The sequence below is a fragment of the Dermacentor silvarum genome, chromosome 3, assembly GCF_013339745.2.
Source record: "Dermacentor silvarum isolate Dsil-2018 chromosome 3, BIME_Dsil_1.4, whole genome shotgun sequence".
Taxonomy (NCBI): Eukaryota; Metazoa; Arthropoda; class Arachnida; order Ixodida; family Ixodidae; genus Dermacentor; species Dermacentor silvarum.
Window position 1 is genome coordinate 74,349,139 of NC_051156.1, and position 18,208 is coordinate 74,367,346.

General features: G+C 42.6%; 1 protein-coding gene across 2 annotated transcripts in view; it reads right to left on the reverse strand.

The window, feature by feature from the left end:
• The window catches only part of LOC119445505 (dehydrogenase/reductase SDR family member 7), an 80,644-nt gene that overhangs the window by 61,763 nt on the left and 673 nt on the right, over nt 1-18,208 (reverse strand). Inside the window, exons 2-6 of one of the 2 annotated variants that reach the window (XM_049663343.1) lie at nt 17,813-17,962; nt 15,803-15,909; nt 15,505-15,700; nt 12,359-12,405; nt 5,279-5,401 (exon numbers count right to left, since the gene is read on the reverse strand). The exons of the other annotated variant lie outside the window; for it this stretch is intronic. Of the exons in view, the coding sequence (XP_049519300.1) occupies nt 5,279-5,401; nt 12,359-12,405; nt 15,505-15,700; nt 15,803-15,909; nt 17,813-17,962 (623 nt within the window). The remainder of the gene's footprint in view (nt 1-5,278; nt 5,402-12,358; nt 12,406-15,504; nt 15,701-15,802; nt 15,910-17,812; nt 17,963-18,208) is intronic. 2 annotated transcript variants of the gene reach the window in all.

Genomic DNA, 18,208 nt, shown 5'->3' on the forward strand with positions numbered 1-18,208 from the left:
CACTTGGTTCACCAACTATTTGTCTTCCTTGTGTATCCTTGGAGCAGATGTCTTGATGACAGCAAACTTGGTAAAAGTTAGACACATCACATCGTCCACGGGATCATCAGGCACCTATTAAACAATAGTCCCCAATCACAGCATCAGCATTGTTTATGGCAACCAACTTGATGCCATGCAGTACATCCAATTCATAAAAAGTCTAAGCTGTGGGCGTGCACAAATAGGCTTCCTATGAATATTGCTGGAATCCCAAGTCAAATAGAAGATCTCATATTCATAATGAAAGAAAGTGCACAGCAATTAGCACTTGCGATTATAGGAAAAGATGAATGCACTAAAGACATGGGTTCGCGTATTCAGTTTTCTTAGCACCATCACTTGGCTAGACAGTAATGGAATATGATAACTCTATGTTATCGAGCACAACACAGTGCCGTAGTGGTGATGTCTACATTTGCTTATTGATACTAGGGTATTTATACCTGAAATTCTACATAAGGTAATCGCCGGGACAAGTTTTTTAAATGCATAAGTTGCACTGCTCTGGGTGTGCAATTTATATAGCTGTGAGGTCGCTTCTTAGCTTCTTGCAACCATGTTATATCGCAGTCAGGCACTAATTAAATTATCCTCACCTGCTCTTACAGCATAAGAAAACGCCATCAAAGTGGGTATGTTAGGATGTTTAACTACATTGGAACTTTTAATTAGGCACACTAGTGCAACATTATATTGTAAGTGGTTGGCACTGTAAGAGTTTTTAACATGCATTTAGAATGTGCTGAAAGTACTCCACAATTCTGCCAAATATACACTAGAGAACGCAGAGCCAGCAAAATGTGGTTATAAACTCTACATTTTATTGTGTATACAAACAGGTATCTTAGCAACAATATCAGTCATATTAATACAAACTGCGTGGCAACGAAAGTCTGTCCTCATGAAGTTACTAGGTTCATAACATTGCCAAAACAGGGGCACACAGTATCTAACTGTACATATACTACGCTTATTCACAGGCCCCCACTTTAAATTAAGCTTGATCAACATGCTTTGTACCTGCAGAGTGCTTCCGCATGCGCCCGATGTGTGTGCTTCAATGTTGATACAAGAGCACAAGGAAACAAGTATTGAAAAACAAGGTCACTTCACAAGCATATGGGCAACTATTCAACAACCAGCCACCGGAATGTTTCAGCGAGTTTACTGGCCCTCCCTCATCTTTCTCATCCTCTCCTCTGTGAACAGGAACTTCACAACATAGCTGCAATAAAAAAGGCCAAAACAAGTATAAGCTTCACACATGTCCTCCAAACATGCACCAAGCATAGTATGTACTGTGTCTCCTTGTTATGTCAAATAACTATGGTATACAATCATGGCATTAGCGCAGTAAGCTGTCCAGCTATGCCGAAGTAACCTTGGAAGAGACTGTCGCACAGCAATTTAATGTGTGGCAATTTATTGTCACTTGCACGAAACGTGTTAATTGTGATTAACTTTTACCTGCCAGTGAAGAACGCATTATGGAAGCAGTTCCTGGGCAAAGGTTTATCAGCCTCGCATTCAGGACGTAACCAAATAATGAGACACTGATGACCCCAAATTAGACATCAAAGCCTTGATCTCTTTCAGGGGATGTGGGGGGTGTTGTGTGCCTACATGACACATTGAAAATCCCTGAAGATTTACTTATGCAGCCTTATGATCAAAAGTGAGCAAAATGCGTAAGCCACTTTATAAAAAAATCACAATTTTAAGGGCAACAAAAACTAAAATGGCATATACCAGTGCAGTTGTATTGTAAAAAGAAAGTATTCATATGCCGAATATGCAGGGCGCATGCAATGCTGAATGTTGTGTTTATAGTTTCTGCTCAAAGTGTTTCAGCTATTATTATGATAATGACATGGCAAATTTCTTCAAGAAATTTTTTCTAATTTGGCCACAATAAAAGCGGACCACACGAACTAAACACCCATGTGTGTGCCTACTTGCTGTGCCAGTGCCAAGTGCTCCTAGAAAATTTAGTCTAAAAAACATAACACACTTATTTCGTTCATATTTCGGTCTGCTAGACTTTAGCTGGATCAGAGCGATAGCAATGATTGCAAAAAAAAACGAAAGTGCACTCACTTTCTGAATATGGATGGCATATACTGTGCCAAATAAACGAGGAGCAGTATGGGATTCTGGGAAATCCAGACTTCGTCCATCTTATTGGCTATGGCAACAGCGATGAGCTGAGCGCAGCGTTCGGTGGGCATGAGGCGAGAATTCGGTGTGTCCTTCTTGTTGTACAGCTGTAGGGAACAACGTAAAAATAAGCTTGCGCATAAACGTGAAAAGTTATCACTCACACATTCTGTAATACATACGAAACAACAACCACATAAATAGCTGGTTTTACATTGAGGCAATGCATAAAAAATTTTATATAGGAAATGGATCTTTCCCCCTAATTAAAGGAATACTCACATAACACTTTTTACTTGTAATTTTCTTTTTTTTTGGTAACGAAGGCTCAACCCCTCTAAACCTTAATAAAGACTACCGGCAACCTTTAGAGTGCCCTACCTAATTGACTATAACAAATATTGGTTTACTAATCCAAGCTTTGGTTTCGATATCAAGGAGGTGGTGTGTCGTGACGTTGCGATAGAATGGCTTACTCTATTCCAGCAATTTCTGCGGCTGCTAGACGCGAGTGCAGCGAGAAGAAATAAATGGTATGCAGTGCCATCATAATTAGTTTTACTGCTACTATACTATATGTTGTCAGATAACTTTGATCTTAGTATTATGGCGTCACGATAAAGTTTAATCCAGGTCCGGCATTTCGAGAATAGCTTTAATACCTAAATGAAAGACAGTTTAGCCTCCATATAATGAACTTTAATATAATGAAATTTGCGATATATCAATGTTTACCTTTATAACTTCTTGCGCATAGTGGACCATATATTTGGAATCTCGATATAACGAGGTGTGTTTATTTACCGCTTAAATATAATGAAATTTCACTGCCGCCGCGACGCACTACCAAAACATTCAATGGATGGGGCACGTCTCAATTTCTATTGCCGTCGTGGCTGCACATGGCTGTCCGCGCGGCTGAGCGTATACGCAGCCTGCTAGCCCTGTTTTAGAAGTAATCTGTCGCGTGTGCAAAGAGTGGGCGTGCTGAGATGGCTTGGCATCACGTGCGCTGTCTTCCCACGCGTTTAGGTTGTGTGTTCTGGAGCTTCGGAGATGCGTTGAAGCGAGAGGCAGACGAAGCATTCGCTCCCCCCTGCCAGCGCTTGTCATGACAGTGGTGTCCCACTGTGGGCGACACTATCAGCCGCGGGGGCAGAGTGGACGTGAAAGCGTGGCCGGCTTCGCTTTGTACCACAGATCTGCAGATATCGTCCACACGGCATGAAACCGTATCTTTTGTTGCCGACTGTCAAATTCAGCAAAATGATTTTTTTGTGTCATTCAAATTTGCCTTTTCCGACTGCCTGATAATTCGGAAAATATTGCGGCCCCTGCCGTGCAAGAAAAATTCTTCGGCAGCCTTGCTCACTTGCGTTGACCAAAATAGAAATTTCCATAAACGAAACAAATTTTACCAATTTTGCTATATCGAGCTTCAACTGTGCTGTTTTATGTTTCCCGTCGTTCACACTTGCTAAGTGTCCTTCTTTTAAGTGAGAAAGGAGTGTGTGAAACGCGTGCAACCTTAAAATTAAATTGATTAAATTCTAGTGTCTTGCGTGACAAAACCACGATCTGACTATGAGCTACGATGTCGCGGGGGACTACAGATTAGTTTTTTTTTTCACCTGGTGTTCCTTATAGTGCACCCAATGTACGAGGCACAAGCGTTTTTTGCATTCTGCCTCCAATGCAATGCGATCGCTGTGGCCGGGATCGAACCTGCAACCTCACTCTCAACTGCGCCACTTTGAATTATGACTCAGTCAGTGGCGTCCCTAGAGGGGGGGGGGGGGGGCGGCGTCTGTAAGCAACGAATACTGTCACCACCAGGCCCCGTTTAAACGAAAGATAAACGAGGCGACTGAAAGACATTTCGGAGACAGTACTGCAAGGAGCGGTCTGCCTGCCTGCAGCCATGAACAATTCACTTGCACAGTACAATGTTGACTTTTGTAGGCCCAGGACAACTTCACGTACATGGTTTACGTTGCCCAAGGCTGCACAACTCTGTCACCGCACAAGATGCATACTAAAGGAATGGAGGTGCTGCTATCATTATGCCTGTATAAATGCTGCGAGCATTCGACAAGCGCACAGCAACACGAAAACATGCTGACCACCCTGACAAGAATTCAAGGCAGTCAGTGCATGCGCAAATTGTTGGATTCACTGTAACTGTTAGATGAAACCTGAGTGAGTGCCACTTCATCATCATTATAAAGTCACAAACCTTTTTGCCTTATTTGTTCCATTTATTACTTATGTTTTCTTTAGTGACATGGCTATTCATTAGTTCGAGCTATAGTAAAGAAATGTATCTTTTTCTTCCATACAACAATTTCTTTACTATATCACTCTTCACCATATAAGTGAAAGAAACAGGCACTATGGAAACAAGCCTATAGGAATGTATTTGGGACTGGCGTTTGTCTTCACAGCAACGAGGTTCTACTGTGCAAGGAAAATGTATACAATAGGCAGGGGCAACAAAAGACGAGGATGCGCATAATCTAAGATCTGAATGCCGACAATTATATAAAATGTACTTTACGGGTGCGTGAGACATGGAATAATGCCACAGGCATTCATAACGCGGACCTTTCGCGATACATCCATTTCTACGAGATGCACGACATATATAGGTGGTTCGGTGGTTCAGCTAACATTTGCCAATCTGTTAAATGAAAAAGGATTTGAGAAACACCGTGTAAGATACAGTTTTAAGACCCATGGTCTTCGGTCGTCACCCCTTTGACGACCGAGCACCAAAGTCTTATAACTGTATCCTGCACCATGATTTATTTATTAATTCTCTTTTTAATTTTCTACATTCTCTTTCAACATTTTAGTAGACCAACAATATCTGTATTCTTGGGAATATTCCACACTTATATCCTACATTGAAACGACAATGACAGGACAGTTGCCGGCACTTCTTTACATTCCAGAAAACGCAGCAGTCGCCTGTTCTGTGTCGGGCCAATCATCGCACTGAAGGTCGACAAACAACCGCCTGGTGCCGCCACCATCTGTGAAAGTTGCAGATAGTGAATACATTTGGAGAGACACCCACCTTGCCAGGGGTGGCAGTAAGTGCACGCTCCCGGATACGCGAGAATACAGGCCCCGGACAGGTGATGGTGACATGTAAGCCTCCCAGGATCACACCTTCCATGCGCAAGCACTCATAGTAGCCCTGAAAATTCAAGCGCGCACTCTTAACAAACCCGTTGGCACATGTTGCACGATGCTTCACACAATACATGATCACCGCACACGCGAATGCTAGTTCGACAATTTATGAACAAGCAGCATGAATAGCAATACTTGCAAATAAACGTGGCTCACCACCTCCTAAATCCTCTATAAAATTCACACGCAGCAATGTAGATATAACTGCAGTAAAGCACAGCTGAGGGCATAAAATGTTGAAGCCAAGGATGTCTTATAATACATTGAAGTCTTCTATATCTTTATTTCAGTAGAAATACTTACACCGAACGGTCACTGCAATAAATTTGCACAGACCTACAGTAAACAACATATCAATATTTCAAACTGTGGAACTGTTCACACAGCAAGGAATGCTTGCAACAAACAACCGTTGGCAATAATATTCAGAGTTGGACTAAATCCACATGCACAAGTGACTGGAAAGAGTTGTTTGCAGAAAAAGGCGTCGGACATAAATGATAGAATCATGCTATTACACTTTGCCTATCCCAAGTGCATCAACGAGGTGGGGAATGCGTTCCCCAAAACACCTTGCTATAAGAGGACACTAAAGGGGAAAAATCGGGTTACCTTGCACAAGTGGCGCAAGGCGAATGACACAGCGGAGCTGATCGGTTCCTAGCTAATCATGGCTATACGAAGTGATGTAAAGCTATACGAAGTAATACCAAGTGATGCTAAGTTATACAAAGTATATAAGCATTTCCTCGTGGTCCGTGGCATCGGGGAACGCCTCGCGAAGCACTTGCAGTCCGAGCACACGTAGGGGAAGTGGGGCGAAAGCTATGCACAGTGCACGGGCTGCGCAGCAGACGGAACGCCGGGACGACGTCACGGCGCATGCGCAGTAGCACGCAGCTGGTGGGAGCTCGGCCGAGCCGCCGCCATAGGCGCCTGCTGCAGTCACGGACACAGGGAATTGTTATGGGATATTCTTCAGCACGAAGGCATAGATGACGATTTCGTGGAGCTGCGGAGGGAGATATATAGATACAACCAAGTACAAGTGGTATGGGAAGGTCGAAAAGGTAATGAAATGGTGGCAATTCACCGAGGATTGAAGCAAGGATGCCCTCTGTCCCCATTGTTGTTCACGCTTTACGTTAAGGCTATAGAAAGACGACTGGAAAACAGCGCATTAGGTTTTGATTTATTCTGCATGCGTAATGGACAAATGGTGCAACGGAAGGTCCCTGGACTGATGTACGCAGACGACATTGTGCTACTAGCGGACAATAAAAAAGATTTGCAGATACTTGCGAATATCTGTGGGAATGTAGCGACAAATCTAGGCTTTAAGATAAGCACAGAGAAATCAGGAATTATGATCTTTAATGAAGAGACGAGTAACTTCAAGGTGTCGATTCAACAGCAAGTAATACGTATAGTGAAGCAATATAAGTGCCTCCGCGTACACATAAACGAAGGAAAGAATTACTCAAACAAACACGAAGGTAATCTGAAAATACAGGGGAAGCGGAATGCTGCAATAATGAAACAGAGAGCACTGTGGGGCGACAATAAGTATGAGGTGGTGCGTGGAATCTGGAAAGGAGTAATGGTGCCAGTGCTAACATTTGCAAATGTCATTCTATGCTTCGGATATCTTGTCGGGTTTGGAAGCTAACCAAAGGTCAGTAGGCCGGTTGGCTTTGGGAGCCCACGGTAATACCTCAAATGAGGCAGTGTAGGGTGACATGGGTTGGGCCTCTTTTGAAGTCAGAGAAGCACAAAGCAAAATTAGTTTTGAAGAAAGGCTCAGGAACATGGATGAAAATAAATGGGCGGCTAAAGTGCACAAGTATCTCTTCATGAAAAGCGTGGACACAGAATCGAGGAAGAGGCCAAGGAAATTGGCAACCTAGTACAGGATAATTGAAACTGTAAATAGACAACCAGGAGTCATCAGAAAGAAAGTGAGAGAAATAGAGACAGTGGATTGGATGCAAAGAATGGAAACAAAAAGGACAATGGAAATTTACAAGAACGAGAAGAAAGAAATTAGAAGGGAAAATCTGTACAGTAACACAAAGGGCAGTGTCTTGCCATTTGAAGCTCGAGCCGGTTGCCTAAGGACAAAAACATACCGGAGCAAATATTCGGAACTAGATGAGGCATGTGTATGCTGCAGTAAAGATCCAGAGACCACTCAGCACATCCTAATGGAATGCGACGGGATCCACACAGCGAGAACCGTAGGTAACGCGCAACTCCCAGAAGCGCTTGGGTTTACAGTGGAAGGAAACATCAACAGATCAGCCATAGAGATAAGCAAGAGACGAATTAAGTACTGGTGGAAAAAAAGTAGGGGAAAGATGGATATGACCTGATCTCTTAAAATCATAGGTAGCGGTACAAGGTAAATTTTTGAAAAAGAAAAAGAATAATGAGAGGTTTACAAAAATCCTAGATAAAGAACATGTATAGCAAACCTATGTATAGTATACTCCGTTTCAAAGGGGATGCCAATAAGGCATCATCATCATCATCGACACCGCGAGCGTTCGGTGCTAATGCGGCGAAACGGGAAAGCGCGGTTGGCGTCGGCAGCACCTTTGCGCGTTGCCTCGTTGGTGCAGCTACGATTTTTTTCTCTCTCTCTCATTTTCTCTTTCTCCCGTGCATAGCGCGCGACGCGCGCACTTTTCTCTCTTTCTCTCGCTCTCATTTTCTCTTTCCCGAGCATAGCGTGCGACGCTCCGCGATGTAGCTGCTAGGCAACGCAGTGGCAGGCAGCGGCGGCGTCGCTGGTTGCCATGGCTACAGCGCGGCTGGCTTTTCGCGAAACGCGCGCGTTTTACAGCTGGCTTAAACAGATTCACTGTTAAAAAAGCCGGCAGATCCCACGCCCTGTGGGAATCGATGTTATGCGAAGCAGTGTGCCTACCAAGTTAACGAAACGACCATGAGAGCACCAAGGCTTAGGCGGCTGTTTCATGACCTTCATAACACGCATGTCATGACATTCATCTCATGATTCCTGAGGAGTACCTTTAGCTAGGCCCAAGAGACCTTAAGGCGAAAGTCTTAGTCATGCTCCTTTCTATGACTATAAATGTTTAGCCTTTTCCTTCATTTAGTATCACATCCGAACCCATTACATTGGTTTTCGAGTGTTAATCATCTTTCGCTGAGTCAGTCATGTTTGCTGAGTCATGGTGATGACTATGGCTTCTACCACCATCCTTTAGTGTTTCCCTCACTTAGTAGCCACGTGCGAACCCATTTCAGCGGTTTGTGAGTGTTACTCTTTTGTCGCTGAGTCATTGTCATTTTCGCTGAGTCATGCTCATGACTATGGTTTCTACCACCATCCTCTAGTGTTCCCTCCCCTTAGTAACCACGTCAGGACCCATTTCAGTGGTTTTTGGGCGTTAATTTTTTTGCTATGTCATTGTCATTTTTGTGGAGTCATGCTCATTAATGAGTTTACCATCATCCTTTAGTGTTTGCTTCACTTAGTACCCACGTCACAAGCCATTTTGGTGGTTTTTGAGTGTGAATCTTTTTTCGCTGAGTCATTTAATTTTTGCAGAGTCATGCTCAGGACTATGACTTCTACCATAATCATTTAATATTTCCTTCCCTTAGTATTCACGTCCGAACCCATTTTAGTGGTATTTGAGTGTTAATGTTTTTTTCGCTTGGTCAATGCCATTTTAGGCGGCTCTTTCATGACCTAAATGACAGACGTGTCATGATATTCATGTCATAACCTATTATTTATGTTCGCCATACACACTTCTCATACTATGCCAATTTTGGTAAATACCAAGTTAACGATGTGACCATGAGAGCACCAAGACGTAGGCGGCTAGATAGATAGATAGATAGATAGATAGATAGATAGATAGATAGATAGATAGATAGATAGATAGATAGATAGATAGATAGATAGATAGATAGATACTGTCAACGTAGCAAATGTTCACCAAGAAATGCTGCGCTATATAAAACGTTCGGCAGCATGTTACAGGCCTGTAACATGTGAAGCGAAAGCTTGCTGCGCTCTTGGTAATTCGCCGTCTCGCATCGTCGCGTTGCTGCTTTCGCAGTTCGGCTTCTTCGGCTCAATTCGACGCTTAGCTGCGGCTTCGCGCGCTCGTATAGCGGGGTCAGACTCGCGCCAACGACGTTCTTCTTAGACTATGTTGCATCCTCTCAGCAGGGGATTGAAACGTATGCTGTTATGTGTGTTGTATGGGTGATTTCAGCGAAAGTATGTACTGTTCGCTTGACATTGCTGAGATCTTGTAGCCTCAGTCTTACGGGGGCATGAGCCATTTAGAAGGTCACGTGGGTTTTTTCTTGTACCAACAGAGCAGACTCCGCGTTCTTGTTCGTTGTATAAGTGATTCCAATGAATGTATTCACTGTTCGCTTCATTTCGCTGCGTGCTTGTTGCCTCTGCATTACGCGAGGGATGAGTCAATGCATTTTTACTTGCTTTTGCTGGTGATGACGATTTTTGTAGCAATGGACGGGATGACGCGTTTTGCTTTTCAAGGACATCGGGGGTATGAGCCCTAATAACTGAAGCTCTACTAGTAAATCACCTTTCTAGAACACTCAAAAAGTCACGCTTGCTGCCAGTGATGTTTGATAAGCTAGAAAAGATTGAAAAACGAAAGCATCAGCCTCGATTCAATTCTGTGAAAATGGAAGCAGAGCGAAGCTGTTGCCGTTGATGATGAGCAGCATGATGAGCAGCACCGCCGCATGATGAGCAGAGATGAGCAGCACCGCCACAAGCGGCGTTCGTCACGCGCGCACGCACGTGTGCAGGAGTGCGGCATACATGCTCATTCCTCAGCTGGTCCCAGCGCGAAGCGTAAATGCCGTATTGAACTAATTAAATTTTTCAAAGTAAATTGCGTCAGAGAATTCGCAAAGAACGACTTGCACACAAGCTGCAGGCATGATATCTTCGGATTGTTTTTCGAATATACGAGAAAACGTATTTCCGTTACGCGGGAACTCAAAGACAAAGCCCTCTTCCAGCTGCCGTTTGAGGTCTGTCCAAGTGGCCGCGACCGCGAGGTGGAGGTGCGGTTTTTGGATCGTGTCTGCCATTATGTCGATTACGGTCGCAGCACACGCTGTGCGGCAGATGCAGCGGGCAGAGCGGCCATGCATTGTGTGCGCACAAAGTACGTGACGCGCGCACGCACGTGTGCGGAAGTGCCGCACACGCCCTCATTCTCCAACGCTCTCCACCAAGCGCAAGTGCGTTATTGAACTAAACGAACTGCGCTCAGGTGTCGCGTGTTGTTTTTCTCGCCCAAGTCCTGTCCCTTCGTCGTTTTGCGCAGCAGGGTTAATGATGTCGAACCAACTAGCCCAGTGATGGATTTTTCCTGATTGAACTGCTCGAAGTAAACTTCGTGAGAAAATTCCTGAAGTACGACTTACACACAAGCTGCAGACATGATAACTTAGGATTCTGATTAGAATATACGATAATAACGGCAGCGTCATATGAGAATATCGTCTGTTGACGTCATCACATCAAACGTGGCGTCACGCGATGACGTCTGCGTCAACTGATGTGACCTGATGACGTCATGCGATCCCTCTCGGAGAAGCAGCACACTGAGCTTCCCGATTCATTACACTGTCTCCGCAATCGGCCCCCAATTCCGTGGGACCACCGCGCACGCGGACAGGAAAAATTCCGACCAACTAGAGGCTGCCAGCTTCGCTGTAAAACTGGCGCGCGCGACACCTCGCCGGATTTTGACAGCGTCTGCCAAGGCTTAGTGTAGTTTTCATGAGTAAAGATGGACTACGTTTTATTTATTCTAAAAGGTTCATTCAAAATGTTTTATTCTAAAATTTTATTCTAAAATTTTATTATAAAAGTTTTCATAACATTTTACTGCACCATTACGACCCAAATACCAGAAAATACTTCCCAACTCACGATATTAAACTGATGTATCAGCACTAGGGTTTTGTTGTTAAATCCAAAAAGTGGAAGCTTGGCATTCACTCTATTTTCAACTTATCACAAAATTAGCGAAAAGAAAGCTTTGCCAGAAAATTTCGCAGTTTAAATGGTCTATTGTTTTTCTTGAGTGCCCGTTTAATTCTGCAATGTAGCAAAACTAGAACTTATCGACACACAGGTACCCTGGCTAGCTTGCATAAGTTGGTTCATTTTATTGCTGACTGTTTGATTGATCAAACAATGAAGTTAACTGATTTAATCGTCCCAACGCTGCACATTTCTAATAAAGAGTACCACAAGGGTGAAGGTTAATTCTGACATCTTATTTCATAGTGTTTAACAAAATAGCTCTGAAAACACACATAGGTGCCTTCAACTATGTCTCCATCAGAAGTACTGTGCGCAGCACCAGATAGGCAGAACATCCAAGTTGAGTCATTTTAGCGCCAATAGACTTCAAATTGTGACACTGGATCTTAGGTGCGTTCTGTGTTTACGCCTTAACAAGATGTGGGGCATCCAAGAAGTGTGAAGGAAGACGACGAAGTGCGGCTAGCTAGCTGAATCTCGATAGGCACTCTGCTGATCAAGGCCGTCGCGACTCACTCTACTCCGCTTATCAATAAACGCCTTTTGTTGGCGTAACAATGTGTATTAAAATAGTTATCGCTTTACTAGTCGCGTATTTAGAAGCAAGGTGGCAATGTGGGCAAGTTGGTTAGGATTAATTCTGGTGTGAAACATAGCCAAAAAACAGAGACAAAAGGCGGAATAAACGACAATCAGAGCCGTGTTGTCGATTATTCTTTCTTTCTTTCTGCCTCTTGTGGCCTTTAGGGTTGTCTCCGCTTATAATGCCGATTAAGCAGAAGCTGTAAAATATTTTTTTCATCAGCGAGAAGGTTTCACCATAGGTACGAGTGAATAGAGTAAAAATATGAATATAGTATGCATGATTCATTTACATACCTGCAGTGCATGCTTGCAACCAATGTAGGTGGCTGAGAAAGGTAAACCTGGCCGAAAAATAAGAGACTTGCTATAAGCGCAACAAGGCCAAAAAATGCGTGACAACTGCAATTACGCTAGACATATAACTTGTGTCAATGCAATACTCGACAGGATTTTATTGATTGCAGCTGTCATCTACAATAAGAACATTAGAAAAATGTTGCATTAACACTCAGCTTCACGCAGGTTTCTTACTAAGGTCAGAAAGAAACAACTTGCATGACCTAGCGGTACAATTGATGACATGCTTGATAAGACTTCAAAAAATGTGATACTGGTAATTTCCTTGAGCTGTTCAGTGTTGCTATGGGGAGGACTGAACAAAGTTGTACATGCCAATCTACAAGTATATGACTGCAAGAACATAAATAAGTAAAGTTAATCACGTTCCACCAGCACATGGTTCCATCAACACCAGCCATGTGCTTTCACTAATAGTAGTAATAATGATGACAATGACAATTATTAAGATCAAACGCGGGAGTTACATAATAGCTCCAGCCCAGATTATCCTAATCTAAAACAAATGACAGGCAATTAGCATCTTGTAACAGCAGCGAGAAAGCAGTTAGAAACACATTTGGCTAGCTCTACAGTTATGAAAATTATTTATTCACGCAGTGCTTCAAACTCTTTCCTTGCTATTCAGGACATACGTTACGTAGATATCCCCTTCAGTAATGAATCTGATACATTGTAAAATGCGTAACAATTACGTAATTTTACTCCAAGGTGCTGCAGACTCGTTCGGAAGAAGGTCAAAATGGTCGGATAATATTTTGGCACTTTGGCCTGTCCTCATAATGATAAAGTATTAAAATTTTGATCTAGCATACAGTCAAGCTATTTGCATTTTTTTCATAAAAGTTTTTAATCATTATTTAAAGGCACATGCACATATTAATTATCAGCTGCAGGTATTATGAGGAAGAAAGCTATTCGTTCACTATTGCAGTGGGAGCATGGTGCGTCGAACATCCCATTAAACATGGTAGCAAAGTGATCTTTTCTAGGAATACTCTTCAGTCTCAAGTGAACCGTTTTTTTAAGTATTCACCGTGGTTGCCACGCGGCACAATGTCTTAATGAAATCACACATACGCATGGAGGTCCATTTTATGTAAGTACTACAGCAGCGACTCATGAAGTGTACTGTTCATATTTGTAAAGTACTGGAGTCATATTCCATAACCAACTGACAAGGGTGCAACTGACCCAAAGATCAAAGCAGTGGACATAAATATAGGCTGATGATGATGATGATGTCCATGCTGTGGCTGTATGGGACCAGTAGGCATGCGTTTGCACAATTGCATATGAAAATTAGTGTTAAGCTGCAGGATGTGGATCTGGTCCTGCACATTGTCATCCACGCCCACACCTGGGCACCTCTTTCATGGTATGTCAGCTATCGAAACCATAGCAGAAACCCCTTACATGCCAGTGCTGAAAAATAATGGTCATGTTGCCCGCAGCAACATCACACACACCTGCTTCTCTTTTACAGCATTAACTCCAGCTCTTGTGATACAATGCAATAGCACAGAAAAACCCGTGATACGATAGCACATAAGTAAAGCTTGTCTACAATATCTGTAGAGGTACCTCCATCTCTAACCTCATTTCTCAAATGGCTTAACCTCTGGAACAAATAAAAACCGCATATAGAATTATTTTATCAACTAATCAATGAATAGCCGCTAAAATTCTGATTCGTCGAGATTTTTCACCTATTTGAGAGGTTATGCTGCCAGACCCAGACGGTGTCTAGCTGAAACTCCATTTAGTATACGTATTGAATGTTTTGAATATACATATTTTCCTTAAAAATATCATTGGCCAGAATACGTTGTCTGACAAAATAGGAACACGGAAGAGGATAGAAAACTGGTCAAGTTGGTAAAGGTTCATCGCTAATGACGGCGCAGTGAAAAAGAAGACTAAGGCATGCATTGACACAACATAAGCACTTGTGTCCACGCATTCCTCCCTCTTTGTTTTTTAGTGTGTGGTTGTTATTAACAATGAACCAAATGATAACAGGATTCATTGCCGGTCTTCGACATCTATCTTCAGTGACAATTTTGTTCTGGACGAGGTTATGTGTTTCGCTCATTTCAGCATACTTTTATGTACTTTCACTTTTGTAGTAATGACGGTGCCTGCCAAGTCTTTATATACTAAGTTGTTTTGTATTGAATGTGCTTTCCCTTTTTTTCCCTCAGTTGTGCACTTAAATATGTACCACCGTGCCAAAACTTTTGCATTAGATTGCAATTTGGGGTGTGCAAAGTGATTTTTGAGACCGAATCGAATACAGATCGAATAGTGCGAGAAGCAAATCGAATATCGAATAGTTTTAGAATAATGCACAGCCATTATCTAAATATAATATAAAATAATGTTCACATCCTAGTATTCTTAAAGTTAGTAAGCTTCTGTGATTACATAGTACATTATGAAGCATTGTTTATTAAAAGCATAAATGGAGCATTCAGAGCAAACAAGTAGTTTCTTTGGATGCAGAGGACTCTTAGATAGTGCGAAGGATCACTTTATACTTGTAAAGTATGGCTACCAAGGCGACGCAGCCTGCTCCACTACGCAAGTTCTCCTGTTTCATGTCTATACTAAGCCCACTGGGGAGCAATTTTACAGTACTTTCGCTACAATTTTATCTTTAATGGGGCACAGTTGACATTGGAAGTATCCGAAAAAGTATTTTAGAAATATTTGCATTTTCTAAGAGCGAATATAAGGTTCGAAGACCAAATCTAATGGGACGCTAGTCGATGCGTTATTTGAAACTTTCGAATATTCACGTACACACGCCTACTACTTACGCATAAATCAAACAAAAACTTGCAGCAGCTGCTTAGTACATATTACATGAAACACTGCTGCTAAGAAGCTCTCATATATTTCAGTGCCTTCTTTTTATTACACAGCATTTGTGCCGTGAAAACAGTAGTGCGGTGCAGTGAAACAATTATCGACCCTCAAAGCTGAATACTGTCTATATCGGCTACTTAGTTCAAGCAATACTGAAACTCTTGTCAAATCTACCAACTGTGCAAAGAAGAGGCAAAGCAAGAGGGACTTACCAGCTCTTCCAGCTGTGCTGCTGGTGACCACAATATGACCTTGCACGCCGTTTTCCTTAAAATACTTTACAACACACCGCGTAAGAGATACGGCACCGAAGACATTGCAGTCAAACATCTCTTTGTCCACCTCAACAGAAATCTCCTCAAACAGGGCTCGCTGGCTACGGCCAGCATTGTTAACCAGGACATCCAACTGGTGAGAAAGAGTGCAGTAGTTTAATGACCAAGCCAGTTGACGCACCTCCACACAAACACCCGTGAATGCTAAGTAATTGTAGGGCAAACTAATGCAAACCTTGCCAAAATGGTCCAGGACCTTCTGAAGCTGCTCGCTGTGTGACGAGAAGTCGCAAATGCTGAATGGGAGAACAAGGACTTCCGTCCCTTTGTCTTTCCCAAACTCTATAAAAGTAGAGCAAACTGAGTACAGTTGACTTACAGTGATCAGTGGATCTGGGTAAAATACCGAAATGTGTAATGAAATGAAATGAAATGAAATAATTGAATGAAAGGGGCCGTAAACAGAAAAATATGTTGAAATGTGTTCGTACACTACTCTTCTGCAATATCATAAAAGCCACTTTTCATGGGCAGGCACTTGATAAAATAAAAGAGAAAAACAAAAGGTGTGTTGGGGCCGTTTTGGAGTCACACACCAGCTGCCCGATACATCGATGAGTTTGATGGCGCGGCTCAGGTAAAATTTTTTACCGGTAAAAATGGAACAACATTCCATTCTAAAGCAGCCAATGACTTAACTGCTGTGCCACAATGGCCCAAATATCAAAAAACACTTCGACATCTGTGATAGTCCTAGGGTTCCAATGTGAAATAAAAAAATGATAGCGCGGCCTTCATTTATCCGTCGAATACTTTACCTCATACAATAAAATATAGTAGAGTATTGACGAAACGCTGAATCTAAATAATGCAGTGTTTCACTTCAGTATTTCTTAAACTAAATAATTACGCAAATATGCCTGCACACTGCATACAAGTTCAAAATGATGTTTGAAAAATTGAGTCACTGACCAAGTCAAAACAAAACAGCGTAAAGTCCAAATAATTGTCAAGATGTTTTTGCTTCGACTTAGGTATGACCCAATTTTCAAGAATCTTTTTACCTGGCCCTATGGTATTCCGTCAAATGCTTTATTTCAGGTCTGCTTTCAAAACTGAAGGTTTCTAGGCAGTAATCCTGCAAAAGACAAGCACCTCCTGAACACCACTCCATTGTTTGCATCGTCCGGCTTAGAGCATTTCTGTAAATGCTAGAAGCAGATGCAAATACTCTCGTTCTCCTAACGCCTCTCAGCAGATGTTATCGCATGTTCATAACGGTAAGGCGCAGATTATAGTAATTTGTGGGGTGTCACGATAATTGAAAAGTTTGTAGAATCTATTTATTAGCATCACTTCCTTTACTGCAAAATAACGCATTCATAACGTCCTTCACTGTTATTTGTGTGACAAATGTACCAGCATTTGTGCTGTTACTTCCATTTTGTCAGCATCTGCACTATGATGACACTTCTTCTACACTTCCGTACACTGTGAATCTGCTGCAGCACATACTCTGACAAGCTTAAAAATTATTTGCGAGTTTGCCAACGCGTTGTCGGCAATGAAATGTTATGCCAAAATTACTTATTGCACAATGCTGTTTTCATAAAATTAATGAAATTCTGGGGCTTTACGTTGCAAACTCACTATGTAATTATAAAACACCCCGTAATGGGGGACTCCGGATCTATTCTGACTACCTGGGATTCTTTAATGTTGAAATCACTGACAATTACGATGGCAGTGGAGACGGTAGGAGTGATCCAACCATAGGTGCATGTGATGATACGTGCTGCAAACGCTTGGCGTTTGCGGCACGATCTTCGTTCGTATTACGTGCCACCTGCCATCGCTGCAAACATTCCCGCTTCTGTTGACGACGGTGTTCCTCGTAGACCTCACCGCACGCGGCCTACCCATTGCACGGGCGGAAGGGAACTGAGATAAGGTTAGGTGGTTTTTCTATAGAGCCCGTTACGTCAAACCACAATCCACACTTCCCAGTGTCCATTCTGGTTTTACTTTTTTAATTACGATATTGCTTATCACAATTCGTTTTGCACTTCTCGCGATTAAATTCAGCTGGGGCATTCTCGGCGATGCGCTTTCATCGCCGTTTTTATCACCAGGATGGGCCAGTCGTGAGCTCTGTGTTGCCGCCATGTTTTTCGCCAACGCACACAAACCGCTAGAACCTAGCGTATAACAGCTCCGCTGTAAAAAAACGTCAAGGACGTCTTACCAATGCAGTTGTTTTTTACGAGCTCTAGGTTCTCCAAGTTCGTGCCAGAGAGGATTACACGTGATCCGACTTTGGCCAGCTCATATGAAAGGTACTCGCCAATGCCACTTGATGCTCCTGTGATCCATATTACTTTTCCTCTCAGGGTTGCTGCAATTAAAACCATGGAAATGTTCATAGGTGACCCATTTAGAAATGGTCACATTTGTTGCATTCTAATTACCAGCTAATTTAGTGTTTGCAACTCATATGGAAGCTAGAAAGGGCTCATGTCGGTGATGCACGACACGCCTTCGCAAGTTTACTTCCACGCCTCCTCTTTATTGGTATTTCTTTTAATTCGAAGAATGACCCCATGTGTTTTCTCCAATTGCACTTGTTACTTTTCTGGATATA